This window comes from Podarcis melisellensis (genome assembly GCF_964234715.1).
Source record: "Podarcis melisellensis genome assembly, chromosome: 6".
Taxonomy (NCBI): domain Eukaryota; kingdom Metazoa; phylum Chordata; class Lepidosauria; order Squamata; family Lacertidae; genus Podarcis; species Podarcis melisellensis.
In genome coordinates, this window is record NC_138538.1 from 30,901,634 (window position 1) to 30,921,145 (window position 19,512).

The 19,512-nt window shown below is 42.2% G+C and overlaps 1 protein-coding gene across 1 annotated transcript in view; it reads right to left on the bottom strand.

The window, feature by feature from the left end:
• CEP250 (centrosomal protein 250) overlaps positions 1-19,512 on the bottom strand; it is a 40,501-nt gene that overhangs the window by 15,612 nt on the left and 5,377 nt on the right. Inside the window, 13 exon segments of the mRNA XM_081914356.1 lie at positions 333-512; positions 2,230-2,399; positions 2,492-2,619; positions 3,132-3,325; positions 4,044-4,274; positions 10,196-10,342; positions 11,756-11,900; positions 12,269-12,451; positions 12,951-13,129; positions 15,964-16,116; positions 16,605-16,703; positions 18,433-18,529; positions 19,248-19,505. Coding sequence (XP_081770482.1) covers positions 333-512; positions 2,230-2,399; positions 2,492-2,619; positions 3,132-3,325; positions 4,044-4,274; positions 10,196-10,342; positions 11,756-11,900; positions 12,269-12,451; positions 12,951-13,129; positions 15,964-16,116; positions 16,605-16,703; positions 18,433-18,529; positions 19,248-19,505 — 2,164 coding nt within the window.

Below are 19,512 nucleotides of genomic sequence, written 5' to 3' on the forward strand. Positions count from 1 at the left end.
CATACAACACCTAAGCAATCCTCATATAATACTTTAGGCATGGACATAGCTAAGGGGAGCAGTTGCCTCCCCCTAACAAGTAAATCAATAAAAAATACTTAACTATCTGAGGTTATCCCCCAACATAAAGCCTGCCTCCCCAACATAAAACCTGACCACGCCCATGCTTTTAGGATACCTAAAAGATTGTCTCACCCTTTATATACAAAATCCAATCATGCTCTGCGGGAGACAGCCTCCTGCAGATACCATTCTATCACAAGGTCCCAAAAGAGAAAGGCAGGAGTGGGGGGGGGGGTGTCTCTAGGTCAAAAGCACCTGTCAAACTTTACCTCTTGCTTGGCATTTTCAGCCTTAATGAGCTCGTCTTCCATATGCATTTTTACAGCAACGACCTCCTGTTGTAGTTCCAGCAGCTTCCTCTCATAGACACTTTCACTCTCTTCCTTTTCCTTGACTATGCTCTCCAACACCTGCTCCAGTTCTAAACGGTGGCGTTCTCGTTCACCTTCCTGGAAGCATTTCAGCCAATTCCAATAAATGAACAAAAAGAAAGGAAAAAACAGTCTCACTTCTAGCCTCTGATGTAACGTTTACTACTTACCTTAGCAGATGCTGTGTATAGTGTTATGAGTTTTGCTTCTGGGAAGGATATTTATCACACTTTGCTCTGAGAGTAATAATTATCACCTATGGGTACTAAATGAAAGTTTCCTATCAGTCACTGGCCTATGGAACTGGCAGACTGTTCAACTGGAATGCCAGTCCTCCTTTCTCTGTGCAGCCATGCCAAAAGGGTGACTGTTTACAAACAGGATCTGCTTGAGCTCCTAGGGGTTTCAAAGACTGGGAAATTTGGTGCTTGTGGCTACAGACATCAGCTGCTGTTCTCCTAGCCACTGGATTTGGCATAAGCTATGCCGGAGGCACTGTGAGCTCTTCTTGGCAGAATTTTTTGCCTTTTATGTGTGTGTATGAGGTGGGGAACATGGAATGGATTAAGTAATATCATGATTTTTCCAGTTTCCAAATGTTACTTGGTGTTTTCCAAGCCTAGCTAATATGAAAGAGTCATGAGTAACACTGCAATAGATGGGTGTGGAGAGCTGTTAGGGACTTTGTTGCAACAGAATATTTTCTCCATTTTCTGTGGCTGTTATATGTTTGATGTTGAGGCAAGCTAAAATACAAAATAGCTAGGCGTCTGTGCAAAGTTGGATGTAGCAGAAGCCAAATTAGTTGTACCACAAGGTTGCCAGGCACAGATTTTTCCTGAACTGAACGATGGCGGAAGACTGGGAGATTTTGGACTAAAGTAAAAATTATATGCAACAATAATACAAGCACCTCATGAATTTGTTTTATATTGAAAAACACACTAGAAGTAAACAACAACAACAACAACAACAGCAACAACAAAGAGTAAAGATTTGGAGCAACATTTTAGACATGACATATCATGCAACTGGAGGCACAAATGCACACTCACAACTACTCCAGATCCATTTAACAAGGCAGCATGCTATTATAGCCATAACACTAACTACGATGCAGTGGATAGTATAAGGAAGCTACCCACCCCTCCCCTCCATTCACTACAACATGGCCTATGTGCATGCCAGGTATTCAGAGCTCTTCAAACACTTTAATAACATTATATCACTAATATTTTATCAGCTAAGGCAGAGAGAGCATCCTGATGCAGATGTATAAGAGAACCACAGTTTAGGGATCAAGACACTGGACCATTATGTGTACAAAACACCACTTGTCACCTCTGCTAAGGTTTGCTGTAATGGGAAATTCCTGGCAATCTAAGGTAAGATTCTCATTTCTGTGTCCATCAAAACCTGGCTTCCCCACCTTTCCTCCCCCTGCATCTGTCCCACACCAATTCTACTCCAGTGTAAGGGGTTCCCCAGAACAGATTTAGAGGGTGCACAGGGAGAGGAGAGGGGGGAGCACTTGATTGTGCACAGAGATATCCTTGAGCTGACAAACAATTCACCTTAGCACTTTGCTGAAAACAACCCATCCGAAGCAAGGTAGTTTAAAAGACTAATAGTTTAATTAGTACAAGGCATAACAGTTGAATGGAAAAATAAGTCTTGTAAATCTGGTATTATGAGCCACTTTATTAATTCTATCTTCTGCTCAATTTCCCACCCACCAACCCCCCCCCCCAAAAATTATATCATGAATTAAAGAGGTGACCATATGGTTGCTTACCAACTCTTGGCGCAGTGTATTAACTTCCTCCTTATGTACAATTTGACAGTGGTCAAGCATTTCTTGGTACTTCTGCTCGGCCTGCAAGAGCTGTTGTGCTTTTTCTTCCTTTTCTTGCTTAAATTTTGACTTTTCAGCTTCCAGTTCAGTGCAAAGGCATCTCACCTCTCCTGTAAGAATAAACAAAGAGCAGGAGTCAGACATGAAGGGAGGATGCTCTGTTCATACTACCTTTTGCTGGAAGCCTTTGAAAACATCTTACCCTGTATCACTTCTTTGGCCTGGTTGATTGCCTGGATTTTCATTTCCAGTTGACCCTTGGTAACTTCCAGGTCAGACACCTGCAGCTGAGCTTGAAGGAGGCTTGATTCCAGAAGATCCTTCGTTGATCTACAAATAACATATACAGAATTGGTGTGACTTTAATCTCTTGCTCATGACATGATAAATGTAATCCCAGCAAAGCCAGTTTGAGTACCCTGGAAACACTATGAACAAAAGGAGGTCATTCATTTGTAGCAGTGCACCAGTCAGTTAGAGTCTAAATATACAGACAACAAGGACAACAATCACAGGCCATTTGTCATGCTGATACAAGAAACAATGTCTGGAAGAACAGAAATACTATTAAGTGTAAGTTTTGCAGCTTTGTGGAAAACAGACCTGTCAAACTGTGTACAGGATTTCAAACTTGGGCTTGACTTAAACATTTTTCCTGTTGTGCATTTGTTGAATTTCTTTCTGCAGATGTGGAACTACTTCTGCCACATGGTTGAACAGCCAAGACACAAAAAGCTGCATAGTCCTCTGATGGAAAGTCATCTCTCAGAATCCAGAGCTACAATGATTGCATTAAATAATCATTCAAATAGGCAAGGTTCTTCCATTCGTCAGCCTCTTACCTGTACTCTGCCACTTGCTCTGAAAAACTCCACCTCTCTCGTTCAACAGCCCCTAGTCGTACTTCCAATGCGGCTTTCTCACGCATTAATGATTCCTTTTCTCTGGACGTCTTGGCCAGCACCTCTCCAAGACGACTTGACTCCTGATGTGCATGCTCCAAATCAGTACTAGATGTCTCATGCTGGTGATGAGCCTATGAAGGAGAAAGAAAATCAATTTATAGCAAAAGGCAAAGCGCTGTCACATTAAGCAATAATGCACTGTAAGAAGAAATAGATCTATAGCTACTTTTGAAGGATAGAAAATTGTTCTCACAGAAGAGATGGACCTGCCTAACTGCACATTACAAAGAAAAATGGATCTGTTACAGATGGACTGCTATGGAGAAGTTTGATTATCTATACACAGGAGAGAACCAGAGTACAAAATATATAATTGCCTGAAGGCCACCGCACTTAATGTTTTACTGTGACACTTCACCGGTGGCCAGATTTTAGAAAGAATGTGTATTGGAAAAGAAGAAAATCTAGATGAGTGTTACAATGGCTGCAAAACATACTTTACCCAGAAACACTTATGGAGTACAAATAAGATTGAAAAGATTGTCTTATGCAAGAATAGTAAAATGAACTTTGTGATGAGCAGCACTAGCTACTGAAAAGATTCCTAGAATCATAGAATTGTAGAGTTGGAATCATCTAGTCCAACCCCCTGCAATGCAGGAATATGCAGCTGTCACTTATGGAGATTAAACCTGCAACCTTGGTGTTATCAGCACCACCTTCAAACTAACTGAGCTATTCACTATTCAAGCAGAATTCCATAATCTAACTGAACCCAACTTCAGAAGCACAACACTGCTGCTGCCCAATGTCCATGCAGGATAACTCAAGTCTGCTGCTAACACTCACCTGGCTCAGCTTCTCACAAGTCTCTTTCTGTTCATCTCTCAGTACTCTTAACTCTTCCTGTAAACTTTCCTGCATTCCCTCAGCCTTGTGTAGCAACTGCTGTAAACGAGTCTTGTCTGCACTTAGTTCCTCATTTGTTCTCGCCATCTGGTTGAGCTGTTTCTGTGAAGAGGTCCTTAGTCTTTCCAGGTGATCAACTTTGTCCAAAAGTGCCTGTTTTTCCTGCTCCATCTACATTCAAGGAAATGGAAGGAACTGATAAAAGAGCAGCCTTCAATGGGCTTATTCTGGCTTAAAGACCAGAGGTACCCCTTTGTCTGGAAAAGCTACACAACAAACTTCTCCCACAATTGGATGGTAAACACTCAAGTCATTCACTTCATCAGTATCACAGAAATTTGCAAACAAGGGACAAATTCACTAACCTTGTTTTAAAATGTTTTATAGCTTATAAATCTATTGTTAATTTTTAAACATCAAAATCCTCCAATTTGAAAACTAGATGGGAAAGACTTAGAAGAAATTGATTAGGTTTTATGGGAAAGAATATGAGAAAATATTTCCTTTTTGAGCTAATTCTGCTCGTGTACGAGAAAACACCTTAAAGCTAACCCACAGATGGTACCAGCACGCCACGTTACTAAGTAAAATAGGCAAAAATACCTTTCTACAATGTTGGAGAAATTGTGGGGATAAAGGAACATTTATACACATGTGGTGAGAATGCCACAGATTAAAAACTTCTAGTTAAGGGTATTTTAGGAAATGGAACAAATTACTTTTAAATTGATTAGATGTGAAAATGGCACTATTTCAATATCTGCAGCTGAAGCAAATTATCTTTGATACAGAGACTTAATTATGCATATTATAACTGCAGCACGTCTTGCTCTTGCAAGGCACTGGAGGATATGGAATGCAAACATATGAAAGTTGGTATGCTTATTGTTTGGACCTTTATCTTGATGGGAAGGTTGAGAGATAAAGTACAAGAAAGAAGACAACACAAGAATCTACAAAAGTTTTACAAAATGTGGTCCACTTTTACTTCATTTGCAATGAAGAAAAAACATGTCTATAGGCCATGGGAACTTGTGGAACAACATTTTTTAAATTGACAGCTATTGATTGATCTTTATTACGGCCATTGGCCCGTCACACCACCATAATGTACTTGAACCTCCAATTTTAAAACCGCCAAAACTTACAAAAAAACAGACAAGAACCAAAGCAAAACAAAAACAAAAGACCAACATCATACATTACAACAAATTTGTAGCATAAACATCGCCCTCTGCTCACAAATTAATAGAAGACATCAATGGTGATATCACCTAATTACATCCTAAACATAGATCATGGTTTAAAGGGATTATCCGAGCCACACAGGAGTCCGTTTCTCTTCTTTAGGGATAGGACGCTGACCAAGAATCTGGCAACCATGAGTGATCTTAGGGGGTCATCATCATTTAATAGATATCTCAGTTTGGCTTCAGACGTATCATCGGCAATTCCCTTAAGATATTGAGCAAGAAACTTGCTCCTGGCCGATAAGTGAAAAGCACAATCAAGAATTATGTGATGCAACGATTCCGGTGCCCCACAATTACAATCACATAAGAGCGATATCTGTCCATTGGAGAATCTATTTCTCAGCACGTTCGATGGGAAGGTGTTGAATCTTGCCTGTACAAAGGCATATCTATGAGCTGAGGAAGTTAAAGAATTCAAATAGTTTGGGAGCCTTAAGAGGGATAATAAACCAAGATTTAGAGGTGAGCAGGTACCATTGCCCAAGATCATTTTCTGCTGCAAGTCCATCTCCTCTAGCTTACTGGTTACTGTTCTTTTAGCTGGAACTATGTCCTGCTCTAGTAATTTGGATGGGGAGATTCCCATTGCCGTTATTTTCAGCTGTAAATTTTTTACCCATGGGCTCTGGAAATCATCTCTCCACATACATTGTATCAAGTACAAGTTTGGGAGATTGTGCCATAGAGAAAACCAGTGACAAAGTATGTGCTTCCACAGAGCATTTTCCAGGGATACAATATTAAGTTCCATGCGTAACGCTGTATTACTTACACAGTTGGGCAGTTTCAATATCCCTCTTAAAAACTGATTTTGAATGACCTCCAGGTGAGATAGGTTGGCAAAAGTCCCCCAAGTTGAGATGGCGTAAGCAATTGTCGGGATCACCTTGGCCTTGAAGACTTTCAATGCCGATGGGATATGAAGGGCCCCATCGGTGAAGAAGAATCGCAAGATCGCCAAGGAGATAGATTTGGCTCTATTTGTAACATAGGCTACATGGGCCTTCCATCTGAGGTTATGTTGTAACCAGACTCCCAAATATTGGAATCTATAGACTTGTTCGATGATTCTCCCATCAATTCTCCAATTATGGAGTTTCCGGCTCTTTGAGAAAATCAGGATCTTAGATTTTCCATAATTAATTGTAAGGGAATTTGCGTGACAGTATGATCCAAAAAATTTTAGGGCCCTCCTGAGACCTACTCTAGAAAAAGAAAGAATGACTGCGTCATCCGCATATAGTAACAAGGGGCAGCGATAAAGTGCTAGGCGGGGTGCATGAATCCTTTCTTGGGCCTCTATCAGGGGAGTCCTCATGTCACTTATGAACAAATTGAACAGGAGTGGAGCCAATATACAACCCTGTCGAACACCTCTGTTAATGGGAATTGAATTCGTGAGATCACCCTCCGGGGTGAATCTCACTCTGGCCGCTGAGTTCTCATGGAGTTTGATTATTAGCCAGAGAAGCCTTCTGTCAATGCCCCAGCGGGTGAGTTTTTCCCAGAGGATGCTCCTGGGGATACTATCGAATGCTGCCTTTAGGTCAATGAATGCCACACAGAGTTGGCCACCTTTTGGGGTGGAATATTTCCAGGCAAGATGCTGTAAAATTAGAATATGATTAATTGTTGACTGTTTTGGGCGGAATCCAGCTTGTTCGGGCCCAATTAATTTTCTCTCTTCGGCCCATTGGATTAGTCTGTTCAACAGGGAGCGGGCATACAGTTTCCCCACTATTGAGAGCAGGCTGATGTTCCTGTAGTTCCCCGGGTCATCTGGTGAGCCCTTTTTGTGGATTGGAACGATAACAGCGTCCTTCCATACTTCCGGAATCATTCCAGAGTTGTTAACTGCATCGAAGATGTTCGCCAGGACCTTGGCCCACCAGTCCGCGTGGTATTTTATAGCTTCTGCCGGATCAGGTCTGGCCCAGGCGCTTTCCCTGTTTTAAGGTTGACGATCAAGTCATGGATGTCTTCTGGATCGGTAGGGGGCCAGAGGGGAAGCTGATCTTGAAATTTGTCTCTTGTGTTAACGATACAGTCAGTTGTGGCAAAGTAATTTTTTTAATAAGATTCCCAAACCGGGGCGGGAATAATAGTTAGAGGGTATCTTTTAGTTCTTTTATTTACCAGGAGCCAAAATTGTCTGGTGTTCCGTGATGATGAGGCTTCTATAATTGCCCGCCATTGATTCACTTGCCATTCCAGTCTGGCACCCTTTTGAATTTGCTTGTAGGCCGATTTTGCTTGGAAATATTCTTTTGGCAAGACCGTTGCCCCAGAGGCTTTATACTCTTTGTAGATGTTACCAAGAAGTTGTCTAGCCTGTTTACAAGCACTGTTGAACCACAATGCACCTGTTCGATTTATTATATGCGTCGGGACAGAGAAAAAAGACGTTAGATCTTCCGACAGATTCGAGAATAGTCTTAGGGTTTGGTCATAATCATGATAATCCTCAATTAAGCCTGAATATGCTTGTTTTAGTCCTTGTTGTAAATATGCTGAGAATTTTTGAGCCTGTAGTTCGGACCATTTTACACTTTTGACTTGCAGTACTGAGTTCGTAATCAAATGTGTTGGATGTCTGTCTCCATCTGGGGTCCAGTCTATAGTCATTGTGGCGACCAACGGTAGGTGGTCGCTCAGTTGAATATTTTCAACTTTAAAATGGGAAAATTTGGGGAATATATCATGAGATACCAGCATATAATCCAGGACACTGTTTGCAGAGGGGCTTATGTGTGTGAACTCACCCGGTATGTCAGGCGGGCAGTTCCCGTTTAGAATCACTAAGTTTAGACGTAGTACCAATTGGTAAAGAAGGGTTCCTGCTTCATTTACCCTTTTGTCTTTGGAGAGTCTTTGATTATGGAGGGAGAGGTCATTAATGAATTCAGGGGTTATCCACCATTTGGCTTTGGTTAAGGACTCCCAGTTTGTTGCAATGCGAGCATTGAAATCCCCTGCTATAACATTGGGTGTATTGGGGTGTTTGGAGTGACAAAGAGTAAGATGTTCCTCCAAGATTCCCCATTTATTGTATAAGTCTGCAATGTTGCCTCCAGGGGGAAGATAAACATTTGTTATAACAAGTTCAAAGTTTTTCCCCGTAACCAGGGCTGTAATTGCAAAGGTGGAAGCATTTACAAGCGTGAGTTTTGCCTGTATTTTCAAGGAAATTGCTATAACTAATCCTCCACTAGGCCGGCCTCCTTTAGTAGACGGGCATGCCGGTAATGATGTAACATCAAAACCATTAATATCTACTCTCCCCTCTTCCCATGTTTCCTGCAAGAGAATTACTTGGTGTGAGTTTATTAGTTTTACAAAGTCCGGGTCAGATTTTTTCCCCTTCCAACCTGCTATGTTCCAGCTTAGAAGGGAGAACGGGGGAAGATTTGACTGAGGTTTGGGTAGTCACAATGGGGAAGGGGGGAACGCTGATCTTGGTGGGTTGTCAAATTTAAAGAAGTCAGTAATTTTCCTTTGACTAATGGTAGATGGCTTCTCTCCTTTTGGCGCAGGTGTGCCTCTTGAGCTATTGTGAATAGAGATAATATTTGACGTTTTTAGCTGTCGGGCCCGACTAGGCCCTGAAGAGGCTCCTGCCAAGTCTGCTGGATCCGTCCTCTTTGGGGATCTAACTGATCCACTTGTGATCATTTGGTTTATATGTCCTGCTGGGTCTTCAGTCCATTCTGTGGTGACTCTCGGCACTGTGGTGTCTTCCTCACATAATTGTTGGATTTTTGGTGGAGAAGCCTGACTTGAGGTGGCCACTGCCCTCTCAGGACGTGGATGGTCTTCGATGTATGTTGATTCCAAGTCCGGCATGGAGGGGTGAAGGGACAACGATTTATCCAGGGGGGTGTTATCCTGAGTTCCATTCTTGGATCGGTTAATCACAGAGGGAACAGATAAGTCTATTAAAAGGAGGGATGAGTTACCAGCGTGAAGGGGAGGAGAAGAGTCTGCCTCCAGCAATGGGACCTTCCCATCTACTGCAGAAGGCACCTTATATGCTGGGTATTGGGGAATTGTTGTTTCCACCTCCATGGGGCATGGCACCGCTAAATTAGAGTGGGTATCATTCGTAGGAACTCCGTTGCAGGCGATCCTTAGGAGCTGAAGTTTAAGTAAATCCAGCCTATTTATAATTTCTTGTTGTTCCATCGCTGGTAACTCTCCAAAGGAGGCGATAAGCTCTCTTTCCTCCTGGGGTGTCAAAGAGTTACTGGCACACTCGTAGTGTTTAGTTGTAGGAGTGGGGGTACTATGAGACTGGCCCAGACATGGGGTGTACAGCTCAGCCCTCTTTTGTGGTTCAGGGCGGGAGGGTTGTACCGTCTCCTTGGTTAATCCCTCCGATAGGAGGGGTCTAATTTTGGAATCCATGAAAACTCTCGTTGGAAAAATACCAACTATTGAATTTATGTTTCAGTTTATTACTACTAATAAAGCTGGACATAGTTGGGGTTGTTATGGGGGGAACTGTAATTGATTGTATGATTGTTTCTATATTCTAGGTAAAGGTAAAGGGACCCCTGACCATTAAGTCCAGTCATCTCGCTTTATTGGCCGAGGGAGCTGGCGTTTGTCCATAGACAGCTTCCGGGTCATGTGGCCAGCATGACTAAGCCGCTTCTGGTGAACCAGAACAGCGCACAGAAACGCCGTTTACCTTCCCACTGGAGCGGTACCTATTTATCTACTTGCACTTTGACGTGCTTTCGAACTGCTAAAAATGCAACCTACATATTAGCAAATTCCTTACATATATTTTGTAGGCTGCCCAGAATAAGAATAGTTCAGCTGCAACAGTCTTCTTACCTTCAAGAGAAGTTGATTCAAGCTCACTTTGTCCAATGCTAGAGCTTCATTAAGAGCACTCATCTTTGCAACTGCATCATGAAGGTGAGCAGTTTCTGCTTTTAGCTTATTGTGTGCACCAGTTAACTTTGCAAAGGACTGCTCAGCCTTGTGGACCCAAAAACACAAAACAAAGAAATACCAGTCAATAAAAGCAGAATAAGACTTGCCCCTAACTTTGTTAGCTTACAATAAACCATATTTTATCATGCTGTCCAAATGGACTTTCCTGCAGCAACCTCTTGTACTCCCTAAAAGGTTGTCCCTGATGGTGAGGAGACACCTCCCCCCGAATAGTATGCAGGGCTTACAGCTGGATATTTCAGATTCCCCATTGAGGAAAGTCAAATGCCTCCCACTCACCAAAGATCAAAGATTCACTCTCTGAAGCCATTCAAGGCAATGTGTTGTGTCTTGTATTAGTCACAGTTAGAATACAGCCTTTGAAATTAATGGACATAGCTAACTTAGAACAATTAATTTCAATGGCAGCATTCGAGTAAAACTTAAGATACATACATATTTTTTAAGATACCTTCTATCCTCAATGCCTCCCTGTGGCATGGAACCTTCACTGAGGGTTCTAATGGGGAAATGACTAGATTAATATCTGTTGGATTATTTAGAATATACCCTCTTAATCTTCCATTATGTCACTGGTTTTCCTTCAGTATGTCTCCTTTTCTTCCTTAAATAGAAACCCAACGATTTTACTAATGTATGAGTATGTAGCTTAAATGCCATGAAAAAACCACTATTCTGATTGATCATGAAAAAACCAATCCAAATGTGTATGTTTATGTTTTTTAAAAAAAATCTCTGGGCCAGTCACAAGGATCACATGCTTCTGTCAGAAACACGTTCCAATTGCCAGATATATATATATTTCTTTTTTTAGTTAATCCAGAACACTTCTGAGTAGAAATCTTTAGCACCGTTTTACTTAGACTGGAACTAGACATTACACATTATTTGTTGAATTTCCTCCTTTTTTATTTTATTTTCAAAATCAAATGCAGTCCAAGAAGTTCTGACTTTCAGTGGAAGAATGGCTGCAATGGAGCCAGGCAGGAGAGAAGAAGGAAAGTTGCAGCTGTTCCTGTTTTTAGCCTCCCAAAATTAATCAAAGGTAAGTTATAAAGAATTGCCCCAGATGCATATATTTAAGCCATATAGCCAATATACATGCACTAATGTCAAATGCTGCTACAATGTTGTTTCTCCATAACTGTCCTTCACAGGCTTTACTAAACCATGGGGAAAGAGATGGGAGCATGTGGTGGCCAGGAAACATGGAAACTTGCTGTGGGAACTGGATTTGCAGCTCAGCCTCTTGCCCAGAACAGGACAATACCAGAATTTTGATATTTTTTTGTAAACTCTACTGTTATACTCACTGACCACCACTTTACAGCAGTTTAATGAACATGCCAGTGTCTGTCTACAGTGAGTGTCTATGTAGTTTCCTGTTTAAATTCAAGAGTGTGTTTGGCTATTGCTAGGAAAAGAAAATAAATGTACCTGCTCCAGCGCTGTAGCAAGTTCATGTTTTTCTTGTTTCACCAGTTCTCCATCAAGGTGAGATTTTTCCAGTGCTTCTTTCATGGCTACCAACTCACTCTTTAACAATGAATGCTTTCCTTCAAGAGCATTTCGGTCTTCCTGACTGAATGAACACATACACTTATTTATTTTAAGTAGTGAAGTACATGAGAACTCCAAAGCTTAACCGGGGCTGCAAATTTCATTTTCTAACATAAAAATCCTCATACAGCACCATAATTTTTTTTTGCAAATTTCACAAATGCTATCCAGAGGGGCTCATTTTTAAAAGTGAAATTGGCAGAGCCCATACACAATCCTGACAAGAGAGTGAAGAAAGTGCAAAGATTCCAAATTTCCACAACCTTCATAAAATGGAGAGGGATTGTTGTAAGAACTGGGTTTGTGAATGCTCTTGCCAGCTTCTCTTTTTCCTGTATTTCCCTAGCAACAAACTTACTGCCCTTTGCGGGGGAAAGACAAAAGGCTTACATATATTCTCTCTCCCGCAGCATCCTTTCCAATTGATGCTGCTGTTCTTCTTTTTGGCCATCCACCATGTCTCCTTTCAGCTGTAGCTCAGTATTGCTTCGGCGCAAGTGCTGGACTTCCTGTTCCAAGACTTCCAGCTGTTGCTGTAATTCTATCTTGGATTTATCCAGGGTGACATGGTCACTGAGAAGAAAAAGTCTTCAGTTAGAGAAAAACAAAAAACAGAGATACACTGCAAAGTTTCATTGCACTTGTTTAGCTACTACTGACTGAGCATCCTCCTTTTCCTATCTGAGCTACTGGAGAATACAGGGAAATGAGGACACCATCACATCTGAAAGGCAGTGACTTCTTGAGTACTGTCTCTCTCCAACCTGTGGATGCAAACTGCCCCAGGCAAACTTTGAAGAGCCCAGACCACACATGAAGGTTTGTTTACAATTTAAGTAGGTGCTTCAAATCCAGAGAGATATTGGGCTGCATCCAGCTAACTGCTACTCAGAGTAAACCCATTGGAAAAGCCACTTTCGTCCATTAATTACAATGGGTCTACTCTGAGTAGGACTAGCACTGGAGACAACCTACTGACTTGACAAGAGGAAAGCACACTGCAAGCCAAGAGAATATGGATCTATTTTACAATATAAGTCTTTAAAGATGGGGAAAGCATTACATGTCTGACCTGCGGTAAGTCTCCACCATGGACTGCAGATGCTGAAGTTGGCTAATGAGTGTGTCTTGCTCTCCTTCCAGCTGCTCAAGTTTTTGTCTTAGGAACTTACAGTGGTCTTTTTGCTGTTCTTGTTGCTTCTCCAAGGAGCTGACAGAATTTTGACTAGACAAGAGTTGCTGTCTCAGGTGCTGCAGAAGAAGGCAAAACATAATGATTAGGGAGAAAGTGAGAGACTGAAGGGGTATTATATACAGACAGAGGTGGTTAAGCATTAGTCCACAGAGAAGCAGCAGCTGAAGACTGAAGGAATGTTATGTACAGGCAGAGAAAGTTGTAAGGTTGGGGTCACCATAAATAGAATTCTGGTGACAGCAGTAGTTCCAGCTTCATGGAAAGACGTATTCATTACCCAGATCCCAAACCAAGACAGTGACTTAACAAAGACTAAAATTTACAGACCAATTTCATTATTGAACTGTGATTATAAACTATTTGCTACAATCTTGGCTAGTAGACACTGAGTCAGTTCACAGAGACCAGGCCGACAAATGAAAGACAATATAAGAAATGCAATCAATTTACCTGGAAGTAAGAAATGAAAAACAGGCTGCCCTAATCTTTCTAGATGTGGAGAAAGCTTTTGACAATATTTCATGGTCATTTGTGATTAAGGTTCTGAAGAAAATGGAAATAGGTAATGCTTTCCTAGCAGGAATTAAAGCAATCTATACTGATCAATCTTCAAATATATTAGTAAACAATATTCTTTCAGATAAATGCCAACTAGAAAAATAAACGAGACAAGGCTGTCCCCTATTTCCACTGTTGTTTATTATGACACTAGAAATACTGCTTCAGAATGTAAGGAGAAATAGAGAAATTAAAAGTATTGTGGTGGGATGTAGAGACTGTAAATTAAGGGCATTTGCTGATGATGTGGAGTTGACACAAGAACAAACTTTGGAGAGTGTTCCCAAAACATTAGAAGAAATTAAAAGGTTTGGAGAAGTGGTGGGTTTCAAGATATACCCATATAAAACCAATATGTTGGTCAAAAACATGGATGAGCAGTTGATAATTTTTTTAGAAAGGATGTTTGATTTAAAAATAAGCAAAAAAATTAAGTGTTTGGAAATTTGGCTGACAAATTCCCAAATTCAACCTATTTGAAAATAATTATATTTAATTGTGGAAAGAGGTTAAGAAAGAGTTGGAGATAGGGAAAGTTTCATTCTCCCCCATGTTAGGTAGAGTTTCAGCCATTAAAATGAATATATTTCCTAGGATCCTGTTTTTATTCTGATCTAATCTGATTGTAAATAATCCAAGCTGCTTCAAAGAATGGAAAAAAAGATATTTCTAAATTCATATGGCAGGGGGGAAAGCCAAGAATTAAACAAAAAATTCTGATAGATGCAAAAGAAAGAGGAAGCTTTGCCCTGCCAGACCTGCAATTGTATTATGAGGCAGCTTGTTTGAGTTGGTTAAAAGAATGAATAGTATTGGGCAATGCAGACATTTTAGATTTAGTAGGCCATGATGTAGAATTTAGCTGGCATGCAAGTTTCATGAACCACATTCTTAGAAAGAATCTGTATAGAGTCTGGGAGAAATACAAAAATCTGCTGGAAATAAAAAACCCTTTATGGCTAACTCCCATCGAAGCAATTACAATTAAGGGAATTAATATGGATAGACAATGGGCGACTTACAGGGAATTGCTGGATTTTACAGGGAGGGAACCCAAACTGAAACCAATGGAAAACTTAAGGAGCCAAGTTACGGATTGGCTACAATATCAACAGACACACAATATGTTTAAATTAGATTAAAAGAATGGATTTCTGGACCAAAGCTCACAATTTGAAAAAGAACTTTTACAAAATAAGGGTAAACTTCTGTCTAAAATGTATAATTTTTATTAGAATGGGAAACAAAAGAGCTTATTAAAATTTCAATGACACAATGGGCAATAGATATAGGACACAATATAGATTTCAACCTCTGGGAGAAACTTTGGGAAAATGATCTGAAATTTATTGCATGTTACTCACTAAAAGAGAAGTATTTATAAATGATCCATAGATAGTGTTTAACTCCAGATAGGTTGGCTAAGATCAGATACGTATTGGAAATGTAAAGAAGCGGAGGGAACCTTTTTTCATATGTGGTGGACACGTAAAAAGGTAAAAAGTTTATTGGGAAATGATTTCTAATGAGTTGAAAAAAATGTTTAAAATTATTCCCCCCCCCAAAAAAAAACCCAGAGTCCTTTTTATTGGGAATAACCCAAGGTGTCATAAAAGGTTATTTATGTACGCAACAACTGCGGCCCATGTTCTGTTAGCCCAAAAATGGCAACTGAGCAAGATCCTAACAAAAGAGGATTGGCAACTTAAGTTGATCGAATATGCAGAATTTGCAGATTTAACACACAGAATAAGAGAGCAAGAAGAACATATATTTAAATAAGAGTAGAAAACATTTATTGAATAAATGGAAAATAACTGTACACAGCTGAAAAAGATGGCATCTTTAAGATAAATTCAACAGTGTAAATAATATTTGATTGATGTAAAGTAAGAAAACTGATCTGAATAGTAAAATATGCAGGAATGTATGACATGTAAAATGAACCATGGAAGGAGAAGGAGGGAAATCATTGGGTATTTTAAAGTTTGCAAAATGCTTATTTTGAAATGTAAAACTGAAAACTTAATTAAAATAATAAAAAAATAAAAAAGAGAAAGTTGTAAGATTGGACATAAGCAGAATGCTCATGGGAAAAGGGAATGATTAGAAAAGTGGCAAGAACAAATCACCAATGCAAAACCTGTCTGGGAAAGAAATGACTGTCAAAACCAGCTTGAGGGAACTAGGAATACTTATTAGCAGGAAGAGGAAGAGGCTGAAATTTATAAGGCAGAGCATCAAAGGCAGAGAAAAGTGCTATACGAGGTGTGGAGTTTTACTACTGGTGATGTGAAAGTCTTACTGGCAAGGGAGCCTCTGAAGTTCTCACCTGCACTTCATTGCTTCTCCTAGTCAGCACCTCACGCACCAGCAGGACAGCCCTCTCTGGGTCACCAGGGTTCAACTGCAAGAAGCTACAAGGCTCAGCATAGTTCTCATCCTGTGGGGTGCCAATCGTTGCATCACTCTCATTGATTACTGCCTGAAATCCAAGACCAACATTACTTTCTCAGTTCTGTACAATCAAAACACTGCACCTCGCTACCTATTTGTCTTTCACTTCTGCGGGAAAATAGTGATCCACTGCATTTTCAAGGATGGGAAATTATGATGATGGGGCAGAATACAACCCAGCAAAATGGCAGCAGCAAAATCTAGGATTACATAATCAGCCAAGGGAAATCAACTAATAATAATAGTAGTAGTAGTAGTAGTAGTAGTATCAGGGCTTAATTTGTGTCAGTCCTTAGCAGCGCTTAGTCCTCACAAAAGTCTTGAAATCAGAATTTTTAAACATTGATATACATGAACAAATGGAAGTGCCCCGAGTAGGTGCAAAATATGTAAAACCTGTGTTTAAAGTTTAGATCATATGTTTATACCACATCTGCTTTCATTAATTTTGTTTTTAAATACAGACATGGGAAATTCTACAGAAGCAACATGAAGACAGATTCCAGTTAGGTCTACCTCAGTTATTTCTTTTATCACATGCTGAAGAGAAAGTATCTCTTCACGTGTATTATTGCTCAGTGATTGTTCATATTCTTTCCGCAAACGATCAGCCTCCTAGAAAAAGAATAAGGGAGATTAAGAGGGAGCTACTGCCCACCTAGCAGTTCAAAAGCATGTCAAAGTGCAAGTAGATAAATACCGTATTTTTCGCACCATAGGGCGCACCGGACCATAGGGCGCACCCATTTTTTGGGGGGGAAATAAAGGGGAAAAATTATTTTCCCCCCCCAGGCGCGGGGCTGGGGCGGGGGAAGCTCGAGCTTCCCCCGACCCCAGCCCGCAAACAGGCAGCTCTCTGCAAGCCGTGGGAGCACTCCCGCTGCTTGTGGAGAGGTCCGCGAAGCCTGGGCGCGCTGAGCTCAGCGCGCGCAGGCTTCGGCATGCTGGCGACTCTCCGCAAGGAGCCGGAGCGCTCCGGCTCCTTGCGGAGAGGTCCGCGAAGCCTGGGCGCGCTGAGCTCAGCGCGCGCAGGCTTCGGCATGCTGGCGACTCTCCGCAAGGAGCCGGAGCGCTCCGGCTCCTTGCGGAGAGGTCCGCGAAGCCTGGGCGCGCTGAGCTCAGCGCGCGCAGGCTTCGGCATGCTGGCGACTCTCCGCAAGGAGCCGGAGCGCTCCGGCTCCTTGCGGAGAGGTCCGCGAAGCCTGGGCGCGCTGAGCTCAGCGCGCGCAGGCTTCGGCATGCTGGCGACTCTCCGCAAGGAGCCGGAGCGCTCCGGCTCCTTGCGGAGAGGTCCGCGAAGCCTGGGCGCGCTGAGCTCAGCGCGCGCAGGCTTCGGCATGCTGGCGACTCTCCGCAAGGAGCCGGAGCGCTCCGGCTCCTTGCGGAGAGGTCCGCGAAGCCTGGGCGCGCTGAGCTCAGCGCGCGCAGGCTTCGGCATGCTGGCGACTCTCCGCAAGGAGCCGGAGCGCTCCGGCTCCTTGCAGAGAGGTCCGCGAAGCCTGGGCGCGCTGAGCTCAGCGCGCGCAGGCTTCGGCATGCTGGCAACTCTCCGCAAGGAGCCGGAGTGCTCCCGCTCCTTGCGAAGAGGTCCGCGAAGCCTGGAGAGCGTGAGGGGTCGGTGCGCACTGACCCCTCTCACTCTCCAGGCTTCAGCGAAAGCCTGCATTCGCACCATAGGACGCACACACATTTCCCCTTCATTTTTGGAGGGGAAAAAGTGCGTCCTATGGTGCGAAAAATACGGTAGGTACCGCTCCAGCAGGAAGGTAAACAGCGTTTCCATGCACTGCTCTGGTTTGCCAGAAGTGGCTTAGTCATGCTGGCCACATGACCCAGCAGCTGTACGCCGGCTCCCTCGGCCAGTAAAGCGAGATGAGCACCGCAACCCCAGAGTCGTCCGAGACTGGACCTAATGGTCAGGGGTCCCTTTACCTTTACCTTTACATCTTCTTCCAGAGGTGCAATTCCCTCAGACATAGCTCATATTTTAGAGCACAGGTTTAAGAAGAGTACTGAATGACAGCATCATATCAGTGGAGTGTCTCCAAATGCCTGCTACGTCACTAACCAGAACTAAGATGCCAAAGAAAATATGTAAAAAAAAGTCTGTCTATAGGCAAGTCCAGAAGAAAGAACCAAAGCAGATTTCCTCAGAAACTTCAGATAACCTTTTTCCACTTGTTGCATTCTATACTATAGAATCACTTGAGAATTGCAACCCTTCGCAACAACTAGTTCTTAGACACCTCTATTCTAAGTGCTGACAGTGCTAAGTGCTGACAGGACAAAAGAACGTTTCTCCACAACAGCCACTGGATTATTTTTCAAACTGTTGCTAACATACCAGAATCTCCACAGTGTCTCTGAGAGTCTTCATTGACATTTCCTTCTCCTCGTTCTGTTTTTGAGATTGTTCAAGCAAGGCAGTCAACTCTATCACCCTTGGAAAAAGAAGAGAAGCATTTACAACACCAGGCTTTTCACTAACACATTAGCACAGAGGTTGCCAACCTTGCACCCGTGAAAGTCTTCACTGGTGGCCCTAGGCAGGGCCCACAGATTTTGAGCTTTCATTTTAAAAAAAAATGTAAATCTCCAGCCACCTTAGGAAAAAAGTTATGAAGCAAATTGTGCAGCAACACATACTCCTATCCGACTTCACATGCCCAAAGTTGCAGACACCAAACCACTTAGTCTATACTTCACAACTCATTTCACATCAACTACACTAGCTTAAAATATAGCCTTTGTCTTTTTTATCCTCTTCCTCACCCCCCCCTCACTCCCGGCTTAAGAATCACCACCCCCAGCTCAAGAATCACCGGTCAATATTTTTTTAAGAGACAAAACCACACTGGGTTGAATCCCTTCTCTGGATCAGCGACTGATCTCTGAGATTCTAGTACAGTGGTACCTTGGTTGTCGAACTCAATACGTTCCGGGAGTCTGTTGAACTCCCGGAACCATTCGAAAACCAAGGCATAGCTTCCGATTGGCTGCAGGAGTTTCTTGGTGGCCACTTTAAGAGAATACTAGATTCAATAGGCCTTTGGTCTGATTCAGCAGCACTGTTATGTTATTATGTCCCGTCTGACTCTTTAAAAAATCTACAGTAAATGAGGACAGCAGCTAGTGGGGCCTTTTAAGGAGGTACTTTACCTGTTATGAAGATCCTCCTTTGCTAATTCTCCTTTGACATGCAAACTCACAATTGCTTGTGCTTGCTGGTATATTTCCTTTTCCATATCCAACTTCTTGGGCCTGATATGAAGTTGCTGCTGTTGGGCCTGTCCCCTCAGGGTAAGTTTTTCAAAACTATTGGTATCCAAGAGCTGTGTGCCTGAACTTAAGTGTAAGCAACTGACAAGTATACAGCCAGAAAGTCTTGCTTGCTCAGCCTTTAGTTCAGACAGATCCCTGAAAC